Raw genomic sequence first — 18,775 nt, forward strand, 5'->3', positions numbered from 1 at the left:
TAGATTTTCCTCCATAGATTTTTTTTAAGATGACTTTATTATAGTACAATAATGTACATTACACAATTTCATCTTCAAGTTTTTATGCTCTCAGATTCGATACAAGAAGTTTCCCTCTGCATCAAAGTAATCGTTCCCCATCTGCACCACAGGTGAGGGTTTATCTGTATCCAGGAGCTCCTCAAGTTCTTCCTCTGTCAGCACCTGCCCATCCCAGCTGTCCTCATGCTCTTCAGCCTCCTCAGGCTTTGCCCTAATGCCACCATCATCTATCGTTGACCCCGTCACTGTGGAGTCTTTCCAAATTCCAGTTGGTAGTTTAGGAGGCTCAACGGTGACTGCGGATTTTAAAGCTTTACTTTGCAACATCTGTGTCTGAGCAGTGACAGATATCAGAGCATCCTCTGTCCTCCCGGATGTTAGCATGGCAGGTGTTTGATTCGCAGCCAACTTCAACAGCTTCTCTTTTGTCCGACTGCCTGAAGGCAACACCTGCTGGCCTAGTTTAGCCATGGCTTTAGCATCCTGTTTGGCCTTTCTGTCCTTAGAGGGGGTAAACTTGCTCTTCAAGACCCTCAGGATGACATGTGAGGGAACAGAGAAGCCCTCAGCAAGGCGCTCTACCGTCCACTCCTCCGGCTGTTCTTGCTTCAGATATCTGAAATGAGTGGGGAAAGTATCAGCAAACCTACAAACTTTTCTTCCAATAAAATAATTTTTTTCTTTGAGCTGCAAAATGTTTGACCTTTCGAGAAATATATATATGAACAAATATACACTATATTGCCAAAAGTATTTGCTCACCCATCCAAATTATTGGAATCAGGTGTTCCAATCACTTCCATGGCCACAGGTGTATAAATTCAAGCACCTAGGCATGCAGACTGTTTTTACAAACATTTGTGAAAGAATGGGTCGCTCTCAGGAGCTCAGTGAATTCCAGCGTGGAACTGTGATAGGATGCCACCTGTGCAACAAATCCAGTCGTGAAATTTCCTCGCTCCTAAATATTCCACAGTCAACTGTCAGCTGTATTATAAGAAAATGGAAGTGTTTGGGAACGACAGCAACTCAGCCACGAAGTGGTAGGCCACGTAAACTGACGGAGCGGGGTCAGCGGATGCTGACGCGCATAGTGCGAAGAGGTCGCCAACTTTCTGCAGAGTCAATCACTACAGACCTCCAAACTTCATGTGGCCTTCAGATTAGCTCAAGAACAGTGCGCAGAGAGCTTCATGGAATGGGTTTCCATGGTCGAGCAGCTGCATCCAAGCCATACATCACCAAGTGCAATGCAAAGCGTCGGATGCGGTGGTGTAAAGCACGCCGCCACTGGACTCTAGAGCAGTGGAGACGCGTTCTCTGGAGTGACGAATCGCGCTTCTCCATCTGGCAATCTGATGGACGGGTCTGGGTTTGGCGGTTGCCAGGAGAACGGTACTTGTCTGACTGCATTGTGCCAAGTGTAAAGTTTGGTGGAGGGGGGATTATGGTGTGGGGTTGTTTTTCAGGAGCTGGGCTTGGCCCCTTAGTTCCAGTGAAAGGAACTCTGAATGCTTCAGCATACCAAGACATTTTGGACAATTCCATGCTCCCAACTTTGTGGGAACAGTTTGGAGCTGGCCCCTTCCTCTTCCAACATGACTGTGCACCAGTGCACAAAGCAAGGTCCATAAAGACATGGATGACAGAGTCTGGTGTGGATGAACTTGACTGGCCTGCACAGAGTCCTGACCTCAACCCGATAGAACACCTTTGGGATGAATTAGAGCGGAGACTGAGAGCCAGGCCTTCTCGTCCAACATCAGTGTGCGACCTCACAAATGCGCTTCTGGAAGAATGGTCAAAAATTCCCATAAACACACTCCTAAACCTTGTGGACAGCCTTCCCAGAAGAGTTGAAGCTGTTCTAGCTGCAAAGGGTGGACCGACGTCATATTGAACCCTATGGATTAGGAACGGGATGTCACTTAAGCTCATATGTGAGTCAAGGCAGGTGAGCAAATACTTTTGGCAATATAGTGTATATATGGTTAGAATTAAACACATACTTGTTTTAGAAGCCAGAAAAGCAAATATGTTTATTTTTATTCCTTTATTTATTTATATCAGTACAAAGTAACTGCTCAAAGGGTAAAACTTTAACAAACTGCTAAATCTATAATTAGAAATAATTAAATGTAAAAAAGATGACTAGATTTAGACAAAAAATAAAGAGCCTTACCTTATTTGTTCAATAGCAGCCCATGTTAGCTCCCTCTGGGGGGCTCCAGATGGAGCCATCTTCCTTCTTATTAGATCATATTTGACTGATCGCTGTCTGTTTCTCTCCTTGCTGAAATGAGATCATTTGTTTACATTTATAAAACAAAAATCAGTGTGTTTGCATTAAGAATAATGGATCTTACTCCAGCACAGCCTGCAGTTTATCCTCCATCTCTTCCAGCTCAGTCTCTCCATCGTCGTTGAATCTGGACCTCTGTGATCTGTCTCTATCAGGACCCACACGGTTCTGGCCCATCCAGGCTTTGCTGCTGATGTTCATGGAAGATCTGAGGCAGTTTAGATGAACGGAGGGAGCTGAAAACCCAGCGAGGAGGCCGAAGAACTGCAGAGGTCGCGCCATGCTAACAAACGAAGCTTCACTAACGTTGTATGCTAACAGCAGGATCTGTTGACAAAACTTAACGATTATTTTTTTTCTTCTATCAACGAAAACCTTACATAACACGAATAACGAGAAACTAACAGAACCAAGAGACCTTCTTTAGTCTTCACATGCTCACACGCACGCTGTTATCTAGTTTGACAACTTCCCCAAACACAGCTGACAACGCATGTAAACAAAAGGTGCTGCCACCTAACGAGATGGAGGACCGTGTTTTTCCGCCCTAAATCTTTGATGCATAAATAAAGCTGGAAAATACTTTTTTTTGTCAATGATGCGTAGACAGTTAGCTTTAGTAACTTCCAAAAGTAAAAAAATATAAGTTTAAAAAATAGGATATTAATAAAAGAAATACATTGAACAACATATATATATATATATTTAAATATCGAAATAACTATTTAGAATAAAATAAAAATCCCTTTATTATCCCACATGAGTATATTTTGGTGTTACAGCACCAAAGATTATATCAAACGTGCTCAAACAAATGTGGAACTTAAAAAAGGTGTATAGAAAAAACAGAATAAGTTATAGAGTTAAGAAAATAAACAAGTAAAACACTGTACTGCCATTGAAAAAAAAATGCAACCGCTTTTGGCATTTACTTAATCATATTTAGTTACTTTAACACAATTGTTTTATGTCCTACCCCGCTAACATGAAACAATTGTTTTAAAGGAACTAAATATGATTAAGTAAAGGCCATCTTTATAAAATCGTTTTATAAATATGTATAACTATTTATCTGTTTTAATCAATTTTGGGCGGAGCAGTAGCAAAGTAACTATTTAATATAAAAAGTAATGATAATAGTATTATTCATCTTTTAACCAAATGTTTGTACATTTTTACATATTTTTCTATATTTCATTTTCGTTTTAAGGAAATATTTTAATATTTAGCAAACAAGTTGATTGTTTAATGTATAATGGCACTTTGGGCCCTTGATATAGTTTAGGAGCCAGCTTTTAAAGGAAATTAAAATGGAGTTTTCACCACAAATAACACTAAGTGAATACCTGGATAACCTAGTGGATTTATAAAATTGATTGCACTTACGACAGTTATAAACTATGTGAACATTTTCAGGGTAAACAGCTAACAGAAAAATGTAGCTTAAAATTATTATTATAATTGATGACTGTTAAAAATTATTTAAGCATCATTTTAATCCTAAATTCAACAGGATAATAACTGACATATTTTATGATTAACAGACTTAATATGCAAAACAAGCTACAAAAAATAGTTATATTGATATAATGATACCATTGAGTAAAAAAGAAATAAAATCTATTATTAAACAAAATGTTTAGGAAAGATGGCAAAAGCAGCCAAAAGAGAATAGAACTGGAAGGTGGTTTTACACTATTCAAAGAACAGTTGGTACAATGAGGAGAACAGGAAGATATAGAAAAGAGGAAAGCATTATATCCAGATTAGTTTAAATAGTACATCATTTAAAATGGGAAAACATCCCAAAGAAAATTGTGATTTTTGTTTCCAAGAAGAGACAATAAAACATGTTTTGTTAGTCTGTTCTAAATATTCTGTTGAAAGAAAGGAATTAGTTAGTTGATTACAAGAAAATAAATTGCAATTAAATATTAGATATTTTGGACAAACTTTCTACGTCTAAATGCTTTTTATTTAATGAATTACATTAAGAAAACGAAATTGATAGACAGAATATAAGATTTTTTAACTTAATTATTATAATTTTATGTTATTTATTTTTTTGTTTTGTGGGAGAATGTATATCTAGTCCCCTATCCACACTCCATTCTAGTAGATGGCGGTAATACGCATCAATAAGTTGCTTACCAACCGCCATAAAAAAAAAAAAAGAAGAAGATTAACAGACTTAGCACCACCCACTGGCAGAAAGAGGTACTGCAATCAGCCCCATCCCCTGGAGTCATGCGTCACGCTGCTGCGCACCTCCTCCCAGCTGCCGTTGTTTCATTTGCGCCATTTTGTCCGCTCACTTTGTTGATTGGGTTTTAGCGAGCTGTACTGGAGCCAATCAGAGGGAAACCGGACAGTGAAGATACGGTAAGGGAGCCACGATTGAAGGCATTGGTAGTTGTCAGCACGGATTGGTTTGTCACGGACCAACCAAATTACTAACCCTGCTTAATGCAGGAAAAAAATTACATTTGACTTTAATTTTGACCGCTGTGTCGCCGGGATCATTTCAACCACAAAGACCTTCGTGTTCTTGCTCGGTGTTGGGCTGCTGCGGGGGAAACATGAGCTCTCTGCGGCTCTAATGATAGCTTTTGTGCTAAAATAAGCGTTAAATAAAGCGGCTTTCGCAAATGAAGCCGAGTTTACCTAAAAATTTTAACTTCCCATAAAAAAAAAAAGCAACAAAACGCCATATTTACCCCATGAAGATAGCGAGCATCCATTTTGTTCTTTCTAGAATTTACCATCAAGCTCCCAGCTAGCTCTGACGGTAGCTTTGTTAGCCCCATATTATTACAACAGCGACCAAAATCAGCAGAAATATAACTCAGATCTTTCCCCTACGTTTCCCCAGATATCTTGATATGCCCGAGATACATTTTTTAAATATAATCATCATAAATAAGCTTTTCGTGCTAAAATTCAAGCACCCAAAATGCATTGAAATTAAATAAAGGACTAAATTTACTAGAACATAGTAATAAAGATCTAATTTTGATGTTGATGTGTATAATATCTGTTAGGATTAGAGGGTTTTTGTGACGTGGATTTGCTGCTGACTGTATAACTGTACATGTCTTTGTCTCAGGAGGGCTGAGCAGATTGAAGCATGGAGCAGTACACCACTGCCACCACTACAGCTGGGGAGCAGATCGTTGTGCAGGCTGCTAATGGACAGATCCAGCAGCAGGTGAGCCCACAGTTTGAACAAATAGCTGTCAGATAAAAGAAGCCTTAAACTTGTCAGATCCATGTTTCTTATAATTACTAACATGTACCTTAAAGCATATTTTAAACTGTTAAAGATAGGCTCTGTGTATGCACCCTGATGCTCTATCTCTCCAAATAACACTTCATTACTTATATGTATTAAATAACCAGGAAACATGACGACAGATTCTGAAAGAAATTGTAATCTTACTCAGATCGGAGAAATTACTTAGAGTTACAGCTGTTGCCTCCCAGGAAGTGGCCCCGATTAACAGTTAAAAGGGCATTTTATACATCTCCAGTCTGTCACATCATCATATTTTACATCATACGCATTGGCAGATGATTGGACAACTATGGCTCCAGCCTTATCAAAAATATTACACTGTGTTCTTAGCTGAAGGAGCTGCTCCCATTCCATTCAAAATCTTTGCCACTTACAGAATGAAGATTATAAATGTATATCCAGACAGAGGAGCTGTCCTAATTAGATCAAAACATCAGTTCTGACATGCAATAGGCATCCAATACCAGGGTGTAATAAACTCACTTATCTTCAATGATTATCCTAACACAACATTATCAAATCTGATGCAGAATTTGTGTTTTCCACTTGGGAATTTTGTTATGAAGTAACAGATGAGTGAGCAAGTTTGTTATTTTCAATGTCTGTTGCATCTTTCTGAATTTATTTTAATATTCCTTGAAAAACGTGTATTATTTTTGCCATATTGTGATACTTTTCAGTTCTTTTGATTTGCAATATCCATCATTGTCAGTAAAAAAAAACAATGAATGCCTTCATAGGAGACTTTTCTGTGCACTCCTCTGAAGAATGGAAAACATCGGGAAATGTGTTATTTGCCATATGTTTGCATAAAAATATGTGGATAATGTTGATGTCAGCTAAATTGTTTAATATTTTCCTCTGAGCTTCGGTGTTGCCCTTAAAATGGTCCTTAGAATCCAGCTACCTGGGCCAATATTCATCTATTATCAATACCTAGAGCACAGAGGAATTATAATCATTAATATTTTTTCTAGCAATGCATTGTGATTACTGTATTAAACAGGTTTATACTATAACTATTGCAGTTAAATATTCGCCACTGATTGTGGTTCTGTTTTAGTAAATAGAGACGTATGAAAAAACTCCTACTGCTAAAAATGATCCATCAGTCCCAGAACATAATTTCCTGATTGTAACTAGTATTCATATATCTTCTCAGAATCATCGGTTGTTTTTGTGGGTTCAATGCTTTGTTACGTATGTTTGTATGAAACGTCTGTTGTTACCAAGGTTACTAAAACTTTGTAACAGCATGGGGGGTGAAATGACCACAGAACTTTTTTTTCTCAATAATAATGAAATACTGTTTTGCATCCGACTAACCTGATCCCCTGATTTCTTTATCACTTGTACCGTATATATTTTTAAAATCAAAATCTTTTTAAAACTCTTCCTTACTTTTGTGTTTTTCTGCAGATTATTTGATGTGTACGCTAATATCTAATCTTTAATTTTAGTTAGATGAAGTGTCCTGGGATTTATTTCTAACCGGATTTGACCTGCTGGTAGCAAGGATTTTCAGGATCCTCTTGCAGCTGGGGGCTAAAATGTGGTGAATTTGTCAAAAACACTGTAGTGACAAGCATCAGGCCGTCTGCAGGGGAAAAAAAAAAAACTCGGATAGCTAGAGTTGTTTATTTTCCAAAGACTACATTGTAGCCCTGTTGCTCAGCATAAATGTCATATTTCCCTTGATGATGTTGTAATTATTTCCAACCAGAAGACAAATATCACTGCAGCAGAAATCTTTGAAGGTATGAAGTTTTTCTCTGAGTGTGATGTCCTGCCTTGCCTGCAGACACAGGGCACAGTGACGGCTGTGCAGCTGCAAGCAGAGGCGCAAGGCCAGCAGGTGCAGACACTCCAGGTAGTGGTGTCACAGCCGCCCTGTCACCTCAGTAAACCCCTAATAAGTTACTTGTTTGCATGCCGTACCCAGGGCTGTTTTCATGACCTGTCTGTGCTGTATGGTCCATCATCTTTCCCTCAAGTGTTTCCTGCATGTTCCACCTCACAGTGCCTCATGTTTGCCAGCCTTCATCGTTTGCCTTTCCTCTTATAGCTGTGAAAGAAAAGAGCGAACAGAAATAAGACCAGTGTGTCGGTCTAAAGTTGTATTTGTCTTTGCTTTAGACAAAAAAAAACAAGTTCAGAAAGTTCTTGTTTTGAAGCCATGTGCTGCTGGAAGCATGAGTGAAATGAACTTGGTGGAGTCGAGCATAAAAAAAAAAAGCTGCATCAGCTGTTCTGGCCCCAGCTGCAACTCATTCATAGCTGTAATGACCATGTCTCTGTAATGTGTTCTTGTATTTTAACCCAGGCTTCTTTTTATTTTTTCCTGTTTGACGCGTCTCCTTCCTAAAGCTGCATTTTTTTTGGTTTTTGCGAGTGAAACCATTTTAGCTTTTTACATTTACACACTTTTTCTCTTACAATCTACACATACTTTTTTTTTTTACATGTTCAGTAACATTCAAAAGAAAAAAAAAATCTATTTATATTACAAATAAATTGGCTTTCATTAGAGCTGTGTTTTGTATCTCAGTCTATCCTGCAATAGCCACAACATTTGTGAATTCTTGCATTAATTTTATCAAAACTAATATAATATAGAGTATTTTTGACAGGTAGTATGTGGCCATATATATATATATATATATATAAGTTTGTGGATTGAGATGTTTTTAAAGTCATTTGACACACAGATGTAATTAATCCATCCCCAGGGAAATTCTGGTTCCAGTAGCTTATATAGAGAAAAAAGATGCCATTAAAGAAAAAAAAAATACAACAATATAAAAAAAAAGAGTGTATATAGTACAAAAGAGCATAAAAACTTGTAATGTTCTGGAATATGTTTCTTTTAGATATAAAAATATCGGCACATTAGAGGGCTAAGGAAAGACTGCACACTTGTTGACTTGGATTATTGCACTTGCAGAGATGTACAGACCTTATAAATAATAAAAAAAAAATATATACACACACTACACAGTATTTGGCATGTGTTATTGCACAGGGAGAGTGAAGAATATTGCACGAGTGACAACAGCTTTATTTATGGTTTAGTGTAACTTAAGTTTGTTTCCCTTGCACGCAGCCCTACAAGTCTCATGCATGTGTCTGTGGGACCATCAGCTGCTTTAACAGCTCTGTGTGCCTCTCTGCAGGTGCAGGGACAGCCTCTAATGGTACAGGTGAGCGGCGGACAACTCATCACATCCTCAGGGCAGCCCATCATGGTGCAGGCCATGTCAGGGGGTCAGGGTCAGACCATAATGCAGGTTCCTGTGTCCGGAGCTCAAGGTCTGCAGCAGGTAAATGACGAGTCATTTATTCCTTCCTGAAGACCGGTGATCAGGTTTAACCACCAAATGTTGCTACTAGGGTTGACAGAAAATTATCGATGCTCAGAAAAATATCAATACTTGATTGCTGTTTCTGGATATAATGCTAATTAGCATAGCACTGATACTAAATTGTTGTTTGTATGTCCGCTGTTATTCAACATCTTTGATTCTGTTGAGACTGAAAAAGGTGAGTTTTTTATGATGATGAAAATATTTTTTTTGTGCATTTAATTATGAGTCATTTCTTTATCCCTATGGCAGCAAGTATTACATATTTTCCTGGGTATTGATATGGAGTTTCACTTGGTTTTGAAACGACCCTTCTTACCGCAGGATGTAAAGTTATTTGTTATGCTTGTTTTGGTCATGGAGACGTTTTTTTCATTGATGGTGAACTCTCTGTCGCCGTAGATCCAGCTGGTACAGCCTGGTCAGATACAGCTGCAAGGCGGTCAGACTCTTCAGCTCCAGGGTCAGCAGGGTCAGCCTCAGCAAATCATCATCCAGCAGCCCCAGACGGCCATTACAGCCGGACAAAACCAGGTCTGTAATGTCATCAAGTCTATATTAGCAACTTTGATACCGCTTTATAGGCATAGTCTCACAGTCAGGGTATAATGGCAGCCTGTTTTTTCTTTATTAACCATGCTGCTGTGTTCATGATGCAAAGCTCCATATTATCTCAGTTGACACTTGTTTTTGTGTCTGGGTGTCTGTGGGGTTTGGACTGGTGTGAGGATAACAAATCACAAAATATCCCTTATTGGTTGAAAAACATTGATTTGATGATGTATACATATTTCTGTTCATCTTTAAATTATGTTTGTATGTTTTTAATTCACTAACATGAACTTAATTTAATATTGATTTTAAAGTTTTAATGCAGAGAACAGAGAACATAGCTCTAAAACACATACCTTAATGGCTAAGGTGGCTTGCACTGTTTTTTACGCAACTTGACTGTTTGTTTTCTATGAAAATATTTCCAAGCAGCTGAAATTCTTTTTCCAGTAACTGAACAAATATATTTGTCCTTTCTAATAGCTAATTGACTGGTAGTTTAGCCCAACATATGGGGGAGGGGCAGCACATTTCACCTTCTATCATCTCATTAAATAAACTTTATGCCATAAAATCATTGGGAAAATATTTTAGCTGTTCTGAAAGTAGAAAGGTTTGAATTTTAGCATGCCTTCATACTAGCAAATGTTATCATTAATGGTGTGGAAGTATTGAATGATAAAGCTAACTTTATTATATTTTAAAAGATAAATCAATATACTGCTAATTAATCAAAAAGGTAAAAACTAGGACAGGGAGTGTCATTGTTTAACATCTTTATGCTGTAAACCAGAGCCAGCAGATCAGCGTGCAGGGGCAACAGGTGGCACAGACAGCAGACGGACAGACCATCGTCTACCAGCCCGTCAATGCAGATGGTTCTGTTCTACAGCAGGGTACATTTCTCTTTTTTTTTTTTTTTCTATTTTAGCTACAACTACATGTATTTATTTTTTAAGTTGTGAATTAAAACCTGTCTGTGACGATTTTTTTTCTCTGTAGGAATGATCACAATCCCCGCTGCCAGCCTAGCAGGTGCCCAGATAGTCCAAGCAGCAGGGGGCGCCAACACCAATACTACCAACAGCGGCCAAGGCACTGTGACCGTCACCCTGCCTGTCTCCGGCAACATGGTCAATGCAGGTGGAATGGTCATGGTAAGGCCCAGTGCAGAGGTACTCAGCATCTTTATTTATTTTTACATCTAGACTCACACAAGGGTGCAGAGTTTGGGGAAACGAGCAGCAGCGGCTGGTGGTTTTATCACACAGGTTGATTGAATCGTTTGCAATATGGTCTGGATAATTTAGGTTAACCACTCTGGAGTCGTCACACCTTCCCTATCCTGTTGCCTTTGTATAGATAATTGATAATCCTTTGTTTAAAAGCAGTAATCAGGTAATCAGCTCACTAATATCCAAAAATATGATGAAAACATTGTTTTATATAAAAAAAATTGTGATTGAATCAACTGATTGATTTAGGTGACATTTTAACTTCTTATTTGTCAGTATGTTGTCATAAACATACAGGTTTTTCATGGCTTTTTTCTGGTTTCTGTTGTTTCATCTTTTAGATGGTGCCAGGAGGCGGCAGCGTTCCCACGATGCAGCGCATCCCCCTTCCAGGTGCAGAAATGCTGGAGGAGGAGCCTCTGTACGTTAACGCCAAACAATACCATCGTATTTTGAAGCGAAGACAAGCCCGGGCCAAACTGGAGGCTGAGGGCAAGATCCCCAAGGAGAGGAGGGTATGGGATGTTTGTTGTAGAAGATCTATGAACACGTATACAGTTTAGTTTCACTTAAAAAAGGAAAACACACCAAATAATAAACAGTCGTTACTGTAGTCGGGACAGCTGGAAAAACGGGGGCTTTTTGATTATTTTAAAACTGTCTCTACTGGTTTATATTGGCAGCAGTGTCAGTTCTGGTTTGTTTGTACGATGTGAGCTGTCATGTGTTAGAATCCCGTTAAAGCATTGCCAAGTTGGACCTTCTTTCAGCCCTTTTAAAAGTTTTTAATGATATACTTTTAGCAACTGATTCAGGTGACGTTGTTGTTTTGGTGCTGTTGGATTTATCATCTGCTTTTGACACAGTTGATCATGTCAATTTACTTTCCCGTCTGGAACAGTGGGTGGGCGTCGGTCACATAGCTCTAGATTGGTTTAGATCATATTTGGCTGAACGTACTTTTTGTGTCTGTCTTGATGGCCATAGGTCCCCCTCTGCTCCACTGTCGTGTGGTGTCCCACAGGGCTCAGTTCTAGGCCCGCTCCTTTTCTCACTTTACCTTCTTCCGCTCGGCTCTATTTTTAGAAAACATGGGATTGCCTTTCACTGCTATGCAGATGACACACAGATATACTTACCGCTAAAGAATGTAAACTCCACCTCTCTTCGGTCTCTGTTTTTATGTCTTGAAGATGTGAAGGCCTGGGTGGCCCTAAATTTTTTAAAACTCAATGAGGACAAGACGGACGTAATGATCTTTGGCAGATCCACTGCTGATTCCGTGACTAGTCTTGGCTCCTTGGCTCAGTACGTTAAGCCAGTTATTACAAATTTAGGGGTTAAGATGGATGCTGGTCTTAAAATGGAAGCGCACATCAGAGCCGTTATAAAGTCCAGCTTTTTCCACTTAAGGCAGCTAGCAAAAGTAAAACCCATTCTTTCCAGACAGCATTTCGAAACAGTGATCCATGCATTTGTGACCACACGGCTGGATTACTGTAACTCACTTTATACAGGGGTCAGTGACTTGTATATTTCTCATCTTCAGAGGGTTCAAAATGCTGCTGCATGTCTTTTAACAGGTACACGAAAATTCGACCACATTTCCCGTTTTAGCTTCCTTACACTGGCTGCCAGTACATTTTAGGATTAATTTTAAAATACTTTTATTTATTTTTAAAACTCTTAATGGCCTTGCTCCTTCTTATCTGTCTGAGCTGTTACATTCTTATACACCCTCCCGTCCCCTCAGGTCAGCTGATCAGTTGCTTCTGAGGGTCCCAAAGACAAAATGCAAGCTCGGAGGAGACCGTGCTTTTTCTGTGGCAGCTCCTAAGCTGTGGAATGATCTGCCTCTGAGCATAAGACAGGCCTCTCCTCTTGCTGTTTTTAAGTCCCTTCTTAAGACTCATCTTTTTTCCTTGGCTTTTGGCACAATTTGAGAGGTTTTACTTTGTTCTATTCTTTTTGTATACTAATATGTATTTTACACTTGTTTTTTCTCTATTTTATAATTTTATTGTATTTTATGATTGTGTACAGCACTTTGATCCTGTTCGGTGTATAAAGTGCTTCATAAATAAAGTTGGTATGGTATTGTGCCTTGAGTTAAAAAGTACCAACCTCCCACATAGACTTTTTCCACTGTTGTAGAATTTAGTACGACATATTGCTTGTTAGTTATGCAGCCTGCAATGCTGGTTTCTTATTTAGATTTTTTAAAATTCAAAATGTAACATAATATATGGAATAAATGGGGAAAAAATGCTAAAAGAAGGTGAATGGTTGCTAAAGCACTTTGTTTTTTATTTGTTTTTAATGTCTATTAGGGACCTTTTCTGGTTGAATTTGGTGTTTGGGACCGACGTTTTAGAGTTAGGAGTTGGTGTTAGAGCTGTAGTGTAATTAGAGGTAAACGTTTTAATATTTCTTTGTCTCTTGCAGAAATACCTACACGAGTCTCGCCATCGTCATGCTATGCAGCGTAAGCGTGGAGACGGAGGGCGTTTCTTTTCCCCTAAAGAAAAAGAAGAGGCAGCTTTAGGCCTATCGCAAGTAAGAAGTTATGATGGGTAGAAAAACGTTGCATTTAAAATGGAACAAACCTAAAAGTTACAGCTTGTCATTTATATGAAGCCTCTGCTCAGGACAATATGAACTACAGGTGCTGGTCATAAAATTAGAATATCATGAAAAAGTAGATTGATTTCAGTAATTCCATTTAAAAAGTGAAACTTGTATATTATATTCATACATTACATACAAACTCATATATTTCAGATGTTTATTTTGTTTAATTTTGATGATTACAAATGACAACAAATGAAAATCTCAAATTCATCATATCAGAAAATTAGAATATTACTGAAGACCAATAAAAACAAAGGATTTATAGAAATGTTGGCCAACTGAAAAGTATGAACATGAAAAGTATGAGCATGTACAGCACTCAGTATTTAGTTGGGCCTCCTTTGGCCTGTATTACTGCAGCAATGCGGCGTGGCATGGAGTCGATCAGTCTGTGGCACTGCTCAGGTGTTATGATAGCCCAGGTTGCTCTAATAGTGGCTTTTAGCTCTTCTGAATTGTTGGGTCTGGTGTATTGCATCTTCTTCTTCACAATACCCCATAGATTTTCTATGGGGTTAAGGTCAGGAGAGTTTGCTGGCCAATTAAGAACAGGGATACCATGGTCCTTCAACCAGGTACTGGTAGCTTTGGCACTGTGTGCAGGTGCCAAGTCCTGTTGGAAAATGAAATCTGCATCTCCAAAAAGTTGGTCAGCTGCAGGAAGCATGAAGTGCTCTAAAACTTCCTGGTATGTGGCTGCGTTGACCCTGGACCTCAGAAAACACAATGGACCAACACCAGCAGATGACATGGCACCCCAAACCATCACTGACTGTGGAAACTTTACACTGGACTTCAAGCAACGTGGATGAAGTGCCTCTCTTCTTTTCCTCCAGACTCTGGGACCTTGATTTCCAAAGGAAATGCAAAATTTACTTTCATCAGAGAACATGACTTTGGACCACTCACCAGCAGTCCAGTCCCGTTTCTCTTTAGCCCAGGCAAGACGCTTCTGACGCTGTCTGTGGTTCAAGAGTGGCTTGACACAAGGAATGCGACAGCAGAAACCCATGTCTTTCATACGTCTGTGTGTGGTGGTTCTTGAAGCACTCACTCCAGCTGCAGTCCACTCTTTGTGAATCTCCCCCACATTTTTGAATGGGTTTTGTTTCACAATCCTCTCCAGGGTGCGGTTATCTCTCTTGCTTGTACACTTTTTTCGACCACATCTTTTCCTTCCCTTCGCCTCTCTATTAATGTGCTTGGACACTGAGCTCTGTGAACAGCCAGCCTCTTTAGCGATGACCTTTTGTGTCTTGCCCTCCTTGTGCAAGGTGTCGATGGTCGTCTTTTGGACAACTGTCAAGTCAGCAGTCTTCCCCATGATTGTGTAGCCTATAGAACTAGACTGAAAGACCATTTAAAGGCTTTTGCAGGTGGTTTGAGTTAATTAGCTGATTAGAGTGTGGCACCAGGGGCCATCAATTTTGAACCTTTTCACAATATTCTAATTTTCTGATATGATGAATTTGAGATTTTCATTTGTTGTCATTTGTAATCATCAAAATTAAACAAAATAAACATCTGAAATATATGAGTTTGTATGTAATGTATGAATATAATATACAAGTTTCACTTTTTAAATGGAATTACTGAAATCAATCTACTTTTTCATGATATTCTAATTTTATGACCAGCACCTGTATATGTCGTCATTTTCCAAACTTGGAGAGAAGGAAATAAAATAAAATAGTATTAATAGCATAGTTATAAGGTAGAGTTTTTTTTCTTTGTATACAGTTTTACAAAAAACAGTGTAATTGTGTCTGTAGAGTTACACATACCTAAACATGTATTTATGTTACTTGTATCCTGAATACATACGGTTCATTCTAGGATTTGAGGAAAATTTAGTGCAATAGTTTAAAGAATGCTATTTTCTGTATTTCAGCAGTAATCATTAATGTACAAGAATACTGGATATATCGATTAAATTGGGATTAAATGGCTTTAAAACTAATGAAAATATACAAAACACAACTGTATCCATTTTAAGTCAATCCTACCATCCAGGAAGATGTTACAACACGTAATGGAAAGAAAAAAGAAAGTTGTTTGCTGTCTGTAGTTAAACAAACAAAAAAAGTCAAACATTTTAAACAGAATTCAAAGAAACACATTGAAGCTTTTATATACTGTCTTTCCTGACAGATGAAGCCCTGTTGCACAACAAAAAAAGTAACAGGGTTGAAAATCAATGCTTGTGTTCAAAAGTTCATGCTAGCAGTGTTAGCTGCTTTACTGATTAGTATGAAACTTGGCTTGAAAATGAAAAAAAAAATGATAGTAATATTTATTTTAATGACAAATGTATCAGAAGTGATGCCTTGCCTTGAGTGATGCACTCTACTATAGTGGAAAACATTGAGAAAATCTGAATAATAGTAGAAGGGAGGACCTAGCTTGCAGCTTTCCTTGATCAGTGCTATCAACTTGATGATGTCATTTGTGCTGAGTCATGTTACCAGCCTCCCTTTCTTTTCTTCCAGGCGGTTTAAATTGTCTTAGGAGTATGCATGTACAATGAGGAACATAACTAGAGCAGAATTACTACAATATTTCATATATTTAAAGGAATTTCTTCATAATTACAGGACATATATGTTAACAAAATTATACCAAACAAATGGATATTAAAACTTATTTAATCGGTTATCCAATTTACAACTTGATCATCATGAGGAAAGGACTAGAACAAAAGGCAATTTTAGGGGCTGTTCTAGAGCTATTTGATATTTAAAATGATTACATTTACAAAGTTTATTCACATATTTATATATATATTTACATAAGTGCACATTTCCATATTTAGTATATGATTTATTTAAAACTTCAAGGTAGGGACATAAAATATGCATTCATGGTCCCTAGACGAGCAGATATATCTCAGAATGCTTTGTAATAGCATCATGGGATTTGTTAGGTAAAGATAGCACAGGCGTCAATTAACTGAGTACACTATAAAGTCCACTATATTATACCGCTCTGCTGTTTATAGTGATTGAGGGGTAATGGTGGACGACTTGCCAGAGCCTAAGATGAAAAAACAAACTATAAATTGTGTGAACCCTCTCAATAACCCATTTGTACAGTTGTATAGATGATGATCGGGGATTTTAGGAAAATCCTTATAATGAAACTAAAGCTAAATGTCCCTGCTCATATGCAGAATGTTGTAAAAAATGTGATTCCTAAATTTGACTGTGGAAAAATAATGAATTTAGAAATAAAATGACTAGAGACCCTCGTTAAAAGTCCTCACAATATGTTTTTTTGTCTTTCTTTTGCAGCAGGAAATAGCCCCCGCAGCCCCAGACGAGACAGTGACTCAGATGATCAGAGTGTCATAGCATTTACCCAAACACCAGGACATGAGACTGTTCTTCCCAGCTAACCTGACCAGCTAATCTGAAATGCTCTTCTTTAGTCCTCTCCACCTCAAAACACACAGCAAAGCTTTCACTGTGGGCTTTTCTTTTATCTTCAACGGTCTTCCTGGGAGCTGGCTGTGTCACTGCTGAGCCAGGGGGGTTCTCTAGTCTTTCCATTAATGGAGGATCTTATCATGTTCCCCGAAGCAAGATTGGTTTTTGTTTTTACGAAAAGGATCTCTTTTTGGTAACACATCCCACAGAGGAAAAGACAGTCCTGAAGCCATACTCTGTCAGAACTTTGGTCTGTTAAAAAGTTGCTTTTTTTGTCTCCAGCAGACACTTTTCAGATTTGTATAAATGGTACAATTTCTTTTTTTTCTGAAGCATTTTTTATTTTATTCTCCCCTGCCATTTTTTTTTTTTATTGTTTTCTTCTTTGTCTAAAGAAAAATGACAAACTATTTAAACCCATGTACATTTTGGACTTGTCTGGCTGCATAGTACTGCAGAGATGTGATAGTAATGTGAAGACGTAAAGAAGAACTTTTGTTCCCCTTGCAGGTTTTGTGGATGCATTGTATTCAGTTTATATTTGCACGTAGGATATTGCTGGAAAAAATAGTGTTTCTTTGTATTACACACTTCATTCATGTAGAGTTGAGGATTTTTTTTCTTACTGTAAGTCCACCTAGGTGTTTTTTTTTTTTCTTTGTAGATAAAGATTTTTATCCATCAGGAAGCATCAATGTTAATATTTTTTTATATAATTGTGAAAATGACATTGTCTTCATAAAAACCTGTCAATTAAAATTTTAGTAAAAAACTCTGTCTTGTTTCTTTAGAGAACAAATACGGAAACCTCTGAAGCCTTGAGAAAAAAACAGGGTTTTTGTACATTTTCACTCCAATTAAAAGACATGAAGTTCCGCGCAAAAGGATTCTCAGCCCTCAAAACATTTGTATATTTTATTTAGTGACGTTAAAACCTTATGTATTTAGGGTATTGGGCTGTTATATGATACCACATGGTACATAAGGACATGCTTTTTATATTTACAATTATCTGGAAACATATTTGCAATCAGCATTTAAATCTAATTATAGTATGTTTGTTATAGGAGGTGAACCCCAAACTCCTAGGTTTGCTGTCTAAAGGTTTATCTTCAATGGATCATGCAGTGTTTGGCTCAATTTATCTTATCTTAAGTCCTAAAAGGTTTATCAGTGCAATTATTGTTCTCCTGACTTCATTAGAAAATGTTACAGAAAATGGGTTTTGATGAGAAATTGCAAAACCTATTTAAAATCAGGTTTGCGAATATTTTATCTTGCAGGACACTGAAATTTTATCCAGCAATGAAATGGTGAATGGGAGAGTAATTACATCATAAATTGTATCTTTGTCTTGAGTAAATGGTTTGTTCAGTAACAAAAACACAATTTGATATGCATCTGATTTTGTGATAAATTTAGATTATTCCACTCTTCCCAACCCATGGTGTCTTTAGGACTCCTAGGGTCATAGGGGAAAAAGAGCATGGGGTGCTACACGAAGAGCCCTAACAGACTTATTCAAGTTTGATTAGGCTATTGGGATTTTTTACAATTATAAATAAATAAAAGCCACAGAAAATAATGCTACAACTCTCATCTAGGAGTTGCTTCTTCACCCAGCTTGTTTTGAGCAAGTAGTGTACATATAAAACAAATCAAGACATTGGCTGTGAAAACAGCATCAGGGTTAAAACAATTTCAAATATCTAATATATTTTAAAGAAAACACATTTCCCTAACTTTTCAATTTTTCTTTCTAACCACTTTTTTCCATTGTTTTTTATTCAGTATTTTATTTGTATATTTAAATTAATAAATTTAAAGAATAAATCTCTTCTCAAACAGAATGACATGCTGAAAGTTTCTCAACAACACCAGGGAATAAGAGTAATTAGTCGCTTAATAGATTACAATGCATCTGCAAGATT

At 37.7% G+C, this 18,775-nt stretch overlaps 2 protein-coding genes across 9 annotated transcripts; one reads left to right on the forward strand and one right to left on the reverse strand.

Annotated features, from left to right (window-relative positions):
• ngrn (neugrin, neurite outgrowth associated) lies at nt 1-2,836 on the reverse strand. Its single transcript, XM_038282970.1, has 3 exons — nt 2,409-2,836; nt 2,225-2,335; nt 1-658 (listed from the first exon to the last, which is right to left on the reverse strand). The coding sequence occupies exons 1-3, from the start codon at nt 2,624-2,626 to the stop codon at nt 91-93; spliced, it is 897 nt and encodes a 298-aa protein (XP_038138898.1). The 5' UTR covers nt 2,627-2,836; the 3' UTR covers nt 1-90.
• Nucleotides 2,837-4,665: 1,829 nt separating this feature from the next.
• nfyal (nuclear transcription factor Y, alpha, like) lies at nt 4,666-16,820 on the forward strand. 8 transcript variants are annotated; one of them, XM_038282962.1, is made up of 10 exons: nt 4,666-4,726; nt 5,451-5,552; nt 7,441-7,512; nt 8,813-8,959; nt 9,404-9,535; nt 10,347-10,449; nt 10,556-10,728; nt 11,130-11,303; nt 13,234-13,344; nt 16,710-16,820. In XM_038282962.1, exons 2-10 carry the CDS (start codon nt 5,472-5,474, stop codon nt 16,767-16,769), a joined length of 1,053 nt encoding a protein of 350 aa, XP_038138890.1. In that variant the 5' UTR covers nt 4,666-4,726; nt 5,451-5,471; the 3' UTR covers nt 16,770-16,820. The 8 variants fall into 8 exon arrangements, with proteins under 8 accessions (XP_038138890.1, XP_038138894.1, XP_038138892.1 ...); XM_038282966.1 differs by having other exon boundaries at nt 10,556-10,710; XM_038282964.1 differs by having other exon boundaries at nt 7,441-7,509.
• The last annotated feature ends 1,955 nt before the right edge of the window (nt 16,821-18,775 follow it).

Source organism: Cyprinodon tularosa, unplaced genomic scaffold, assembly GCF_016077235.1.
Source record: "Cyprinodon tularosa strain WSP-4 unplaced genomic scaffold, ASM1607723v1 ctg19, whole genome shotgun sequence".
In the NCBI taxonomy this organism is placed as follows: domain Eukaryota; kingdom Metazoa; phylum Chordata; class Actinopteri; order Cyprinodontiformes; family Cyprinodontidae; genus Cyprinodon; species Cyprinodon tularosa.